Source organism: Theobroma cacao, chromosome 3 (assembly GCF_000208745.1).
Source record: "Theobroma cacao cultivar B97-61/B2 chromosome 3, Criollo_cocoa_genome_V2, whole genome shotgun sequence".
NCBI classification, from domain to species: domain Eukaryota; kingdom Viridiplantae; phylum Streptophyta; class Magnoliopsida; order Malvales; family Malvaceae; genus Theobroma; species Theobroma cacao.
The window spans coordinates 25,016,739-25,023,740 of record NC_030852.1 but is presented as its reverse complement, the minus strand read 5'-3'; the positions used below and the strand labels follow the sequence as shown (position 1 = coordinate 25,023,740).

Below are 7,002 nucleotides of genomic sequence, written 5' to 3'. Positions count from 1 at the left end.
AAACTTCTTTATCATCTCGACTTGTTCCAAATTCGTGCCAAAAGCCAACAAGCACTACACATATAAGCAAATTGTAATATCTTTGTCATTTTGGAATTTACTATATATGCACTTGTCGGATTCATGTATATTGTAGTCATTGGCTTAAAATGACTTCATCAAATTTTTGATATCATTGTTTTGATGCTTGTTTAAGCACATACAACAATTTGACAAGTTTACAAACTTTACACTCTTGTCCTAAAACAATAAATCCTTTGATTTTTTTTTTTTAAATCCCAAGAGCATAATTTCTTGCTTTAGAATCAATTCAAAGAATGATCACAAAGCTACTATTGTAGTAGGCCAGCAAATTAATGTCCCATGAACATATGACTCTTTACATTTTTTTGTCATTTTTTCATTTTGGAGTGATCACCTTCAACAAGATCACTTATCTCAAATGTTACATCAGATCATTCCAATAGTGATCACATATTTCACGAAACTGGAAATTCGTTAATTCTGCTTACGTGCCTTATCCTTCGAGTGTTTGATGACAAATAGTATCATGACAACTTGATTATAAATTAATATGCATTTAATAATTCAAAAAAATGCAACTTAAAAAAGGAGTCTATTAAATCTATTGATTGCAATAAGGACCCTTTAGAAGGAACTTTCGCAGGCTAGAGTTCTTTATTATCTCTAACTCCTGCGATTTTATGATAATTGTTATTCATAAAAGGGCCATGCCTATCGTAGTCGACATAGGCCGAAAGGAAAGGGATTTTTCTATGTACGATATGGCTGTTTACTATGTAATAGTAATATCATATATTGGCTCCTTGTTATTTTGGTGTTTTCCGATTTATTTCCCGTTGTCTGCAATGTACTCTAGTTTGTTGGTTGCTTCATAAGAGGTTTTCAACGCCAAATTCATTTCAAATTTGAAAGTCATTTAAAAATTAAAAAAAAATAACTGAGAAGTACCTTATCGAACCAAACCGTTAAATTTAAAATTGGTATAGTTTTACAATTTAGAAATCGAATATTTCAATTCGGTTTAAAATTTTCTAAACACGAACTAAACCAAACTGAATTTATGACTAGCAAAAACTATCCGAAGTTCTTTTAGGCAATTTAAAACAGTTAGCTGAAAGTGTTAAAAAGGTTCCTTTTTTTGTAAATTAAAGGTTTTAAAAAGTCAGTCAAATCACTTCAAATTGATAAACTCTTGTTCATTAATTACTTGCTTTCAAAAGACCATGACATTACTCTTTTCGCGAAATTAAAAGTTCTAAAAGTCAGTAATAGAATTGCCTGCAGAGAAGCCTGTACCTCTAATATCCCAGGATTTTGCATCACAATGCCAAGACCACGACCGATAAGTCCATTATAGCCCATCCTGTTAATGGTCCCATCTGCATTTATCCAAGGCAATTTAGGCACCAACGGTGCACCTAAAGAAGGCTTATATTTCATACTCATTATCCCCTTCTGATGCACCAACTTTACCTGCCACAAGCATAGACTTGGCCAGTCGTATGATTTTAAATTTATGATCCGGCATCAGTTAGGATACGCCTTAACAAACCATCATTCTTGCTCAAGTTTACATGTTTTTCTAATCAATTTACAAAACTGAATGATCCTGATAATTTTGTGTTGGCAGAAAAATTGCTAGTAATAATTAAGAAAGAAAAAGGCCTTTCCAAACCACGGTGAAAATAGTAAGAAGTGAATTACTTAATTTATCAAATCATGGACAACTACAAATCCGGTCTATAATGAATTCTTGGCATAGAGGGTCTATATGTTAAGCCAACTCTAGTTTGCTCAACCATTCATCTTTTTAGGATGACAAATATTTATTCTCTACCAATGTAATTATATTATGCATATCATATACAATATTATGCATTAATTTAAGTATTTAAAATAATTTATGCAAATCAAATTAATTAAGAAAAGAAAGTTTATTTGATAATTTACTGAAAACTCATTTTGTTATTTTCTTTGTCAACTTCAATCCGGTCCAATTTAACAAAAATAGAAACCAATTTCCTTAGTGTTCCACCTGTAGCAATCATTGTTGAAACAAAATAAAACATTAAGATTGTTAGAACATGGAACTAGAAAATCAAGAAATTGACTTCAAGACATGTAACAATATCATTTTCCTCAAAGTTTTATTCGCCCTTACTTGCACTGTTCAAAAGAGTTATCGACGAATAAAAATAAAAAATACAATAAAATTCAGTGATTGATGGCGTTTTGCACTGACGAAATCAATCCATTAAGCACTCACCAGAATATGACAAGATTATCAAACCTCTTTAAGATTTTTTTGCAACAAAATGATATAAAAGGAAACTTGAAGAATATGAATGGAGAAATTATTATTTTGTTGTACTTTTTTTTTATGTTCCATCGCTCCAAAGTAAAGTCTTTTTATAGGCATGGGTGCTTGTTCACTACAGACACAATTATGTCTATTTCAAACAGTTAGTGTTGTTGGTTTTTCCAATAATCATGACTCTTCTTATTTTTTCAATTTCCAACAAACATGATTTTTATTTAAAAATATTCAACAGAAAGTAAAGGAAAAATATATTGTATATCAAATATGATCAGACACGAAACACGTTAAGGGTAAATACAAAACCTGTTTAACCCGTATCTTTTCGTGTCATATTAACGTATCATGTCTAAAATTACCGGATCTAATCTTAATAATAAAAATTCAAAAAGCCTTACGTCCTGGGCAATTGGTGTGCCCAGAATAGTCTCAACTCTCAAGCCCGGATGGAATACCAGACTAGACTCAAGTCTGTCAAATTTGCTAACCTGGAGCCGGCGAGGAGAGAGATAATTCACCTTTATAATTATGGATGTTTTGAAAAAGTCAGCATCATTTGCTTGACCATTAAGTACTTGTACTATTATATGCATTTAAAATCCTTACAAGCCTTACTTTCAGGATCTCACAGATAATTCTTCCTGTATTTTATGCATTTCAAAACCAAGGCAGGCGTTGATATGCATCAAAGTGATCCGACTTTCTTATTGTTTGTTTTTATTATTATAACATGTTCAGAAACAGCCAAGTTACTGTATGGTGCTAGTGGGACCTTCCACATGAAACTAAAAAATGTCAAATCATTGTTTTTTATTTTCTTTTTTTTTTATAAATGGTCTTTATTTAGTGTTCATTACACAGTTTACGGTAATCAATGTCTTTGATCATAAACAATCAGCTGTTATGTCAGGTGCTGCTTTAAACCTGATTAATCAGGAGTGCTAGTGTAACTGTTTTTGAATGTATAGTTTGATTGTGAACCTTGTTTAACATTTTAACCAAATGAAATCACTTGTACATATATTTTCAAAGGCAAAACTTTGATGGCCTGGAAGGGATCTCCTAGATTTCTTGCTCTGACATGTAGGTATATATATCTTCTTGACAACTAACATTTAGAAATAATTATGTTTCCTAAATTCATTTTTAAAGTCAAAGTTTACAGATCATGTGACATGTAGTAGAATACAATCCGGTATTTTCACTTTTTTATTATGTTTAAGGCTTGATACTGGAAGTCCATGCGGAAATACAGGAGCATCTTTTTTTTCTTTGTAAACTAGAAAAATAATCATCTTCATTAATTCTTATAAATGCTAATCTGCTATGTTTTTAACTTTTGTTGATGTGAGATGTAGAACCGAAGAGATCATGAGTCCAGCAATAATGTTGAAACAGTACAATGCAACTGTTCTGCTCAATCCAGTCCTCTTCTTGCCGCTTCTGTTCTCCATTCTGTATTTGATTAAGCTTTTAAGGAGTAGCAAGCTCAAGCTTCCACCATCTCCACCAAAGCTGCCAATAATTGGCAACATCCACCAAGTAGGGAAGCTGCCCCACCGATCTTTCCGAACCCTCTCTGAAAAATATGGCCCTCTAATGCTTTTACACATGGGACAGACTCCAACTCTTGTGGTTTCATCTGCTGAAATAGCCAGAGAGATCATGATGGCACATGATGCTTTCACAGAAAGGCCTCGAATAAGGGTTGCCCATACTCTCTTCTGTGGATGTACTGACATAGCATTTTGTCCTTATGGTGACTACTGGAGGCAAGCAAAGAAAATTTGTGTTCTGGAACTTTTAACCCAAAGAAGGGTTCGGATGTTTCAGCTTGTGAGGGAACAGGAAGTTTCAAGAATGGTTGAGAATATACGTCAGTCGTGTCATAGTGGATCTTCAATTGGTCTTTGTGAGATGTTTGAAACCATTGCAAATAACATAATCAGCAGATCTGTTCTTGGTCGAGTATATGAAAGAGAAGATGGAAATAAGAGTTTTGGAGAATTATCAAGGAGGGCAATGGACCTTTTAGGATCCTTTTGCTTTAGAGATTTCTTTCCCTCTTTGGGATGGATGGATGTTCTTACTGGCTTGACTGCAAAATTGGAACGAATTTCCAGTGAGTTGCATACTTTTCTTGATCAAGTGATAGAGGAACACCTGGTTCTGATGAACGATGATGATAAATCAGACAACAAAGACTTTGTTGATATCCTCCTTCATCTTCAGCAGGATGGCATGCTTGACATTGGTCTTACTCAAGAAAACCTCAAGGCAATCGTACTGGTACTGCTCTCTCCCTCACCCTCTTTCTCTCTCACATACACACACAAATGTCCATGGTCATAAAGGGGCAAACACTTGGGAACTAAAACATTATCATGTTGATGACAGGACATGTTTATGGGAGGAACTGATAATATAGCAGCGACAATGGTATGGGCAATGGCAGAGCTTGTGAAAAACCCCAGTATTATGAAGAAAGCCCAAGAAGAGGTAAGAAGAGTGGTGGGAAGAAATTCAAGTGTTACTGAGACTGATATCAACGAAACGGACTACTTAAAATGTGTTGTCAAAGAGACCCTGCGACTACATGCTCCTGTTATGGTCAGTCGACAAAATCCCACGGGTACTAAATTGCAAGGTTATGATATTCCTCCCAAAACAATAGTGTTGGTCAACACATGGGCAATTCAAAGGGATCCTGACTTGTGGGACAAGCCTGAAGAATTTATCCCGGAGAGGTTCTTAAACAGTTCAGTTGATTTCAAGGGCCAATACAGTCAGTTCACTCCGTTTGGTGCTGGCAGAAGAGGTTGTCCCGGAATTTCATTTGCAGTTGCAGGAGCTGAGTATGTCTTGGCGAACCTTTTGTACTGGTTTGATTGGAAGTTGCCTGATTCCCAAAGCTGTGAGGATTTAGACATGGACGATTATTATGCTCTTGTCATTCGCAAGAAAGTACCCCTCCATCTAGTACCAATGCTGCGTTCTTTTTCATAGACCTGCAATTCATTGTTCGCTGATCATCTTACGGATAGAGATAGTGATTCGGTTTTCATAATGCTGCAGCTCATGAAAAGCTTGTATAAAACCAACTAAAGGTAAATAATGTCTTTTTCTCTTTAATACTATGAGCTTTCTTTTCTGAAGACAATCTACACTTGATATATGCCCTTCTATTCAAAAATTCGGAGTATGGGCAATGCTGTTTCACTCTTTCATTTCAAATTAGTCTGTGAGGATATATGTCTTTAATTATCAAATCAAACATGTAGGCTGCATGGTGAAGCCAAAAGAGAAAAAAGAATCAATCTCAGTGATTAATTCCCATGTCTTTCCTCATCATGTTCTAGAATTGAGATCATGTAGCTGTTGTAAAGAACAGAACAGCCTTGTGTTACTCTGTTTCTCCCTCTCTCATATCTTGCACTATAGCATCTTCAGCTGATATTTTGGTTACTTTAGCAAACAATGAAACACTGTTGTTTATTCTGCTCATCAAGTGCTACATGGTAGAGGTGTAGTGGTGAGGGAATGATCTTCTGACGGTTTAATTAATGATAAAATGTTAGGATAGTCTTGAATTGTGATTTAATTAGGATTGTTTAATTCTAATTAAATTATATACGATGTTGAGATAGTTTTTAAATTTAGTTAGATTAGAATAACAATTTCTAATTCTATTAGGATAAGATTCCTAATTATATTGGGATAAGGTTATTGTATTTGATACTATAAAAGGACCCTATGGGTTAAAGAATAATAATCACCTAGATTTAGAGAGAGTGATTTAGGTGTACGTGGCATAAGGGTTATGAGTTTGAGACTGTTATTGTAATCTCCTGATTTTTCTCTTAGTGAATTTTTCTCTGTTGTTGTGCCCGTGGACGTAGGTCATCAAAAGGCCGAACCACGTAAATTCTTATGTTCTTGTGGTGTGCTTGTTTTCTTTCTTTCTTTATTCTATTTATTGGGTTAGATCTTGGGCAATTCTTTAGAGACAATTCCGTAATTTCCCAACAAACTGGTATCAGAGCTTCAAGGTCTTGGATCAATCTGAATCTCGCTATGGCAAACTTCGTCGGCCAAGTATGAGATTGAAAAGTTTAATGGAAGAAACGATTTCAGCCTGTGGCGTGTTAAGATGCGCGCAGTGCTAGTGCAACAAGGACTGTTGAAGGCACTGAAGGGAAAAAAGCATCTTCCCTCGAATTTATCTGATGGTGAGAAAGATGACCTTATGGAAAAAGCACATAGTGCTATTCTCCTTGCTTTGTCTGATGAGGTGCTAAGAGAAGTCACGGATGAAGAATCTGCTGCTGCAGTGTGGTTTAAACTCGAAAGTATTTATATGACCAAGTCCCTGACGAATCGGCTTTATATGAAGCAACGATTGTATACTCTCAAGATGAGTGAAGGTACGTCCGTTAATACCCACATTGATGAATTTAATAGAGTTATTCTTGATTTAAAGAATATCGATGTTAAAATTGAGGATGAGGACCTAGCCCTAATTCTTTTATGTTCTTTGCCTCCATCGTATGAAAATTTCGTGGATACTATGCTTTACGGCCGAGACACTCTCACTTTCGAGGATGTAAGGGCATCTTTAAATTCCAAGGAATTAAAGAAGAAAGTTGGTGGTATTCGGAATG

At 35.0% G+C, this 7,002-nt stretch overlaps 1 protein-coding gene across 1 annotated transcript; it reads left to right on the top strand.

Annotated features, from left to right (window-relative positions):
- LOC18604980 (cytochrome P450 71A1) lies at positions 3,702 to 5,560 on the top strand. The gene is made up of 2 exons (XM_007037712.2): positions 3,702 to 4,630; positions 4,739 to 5,560. Exons 1-2 carry the CDS (start codon positions 3,713 to 3,715, stop codon positions 5,345 to 5,347), a joined length of 1,527 nt encoding a protein of 508 aa, XP_007037774.2. The 5' UTR covers positions 3,702 to 3,712; the 3' UTR covers positions 5,348 to 5,560.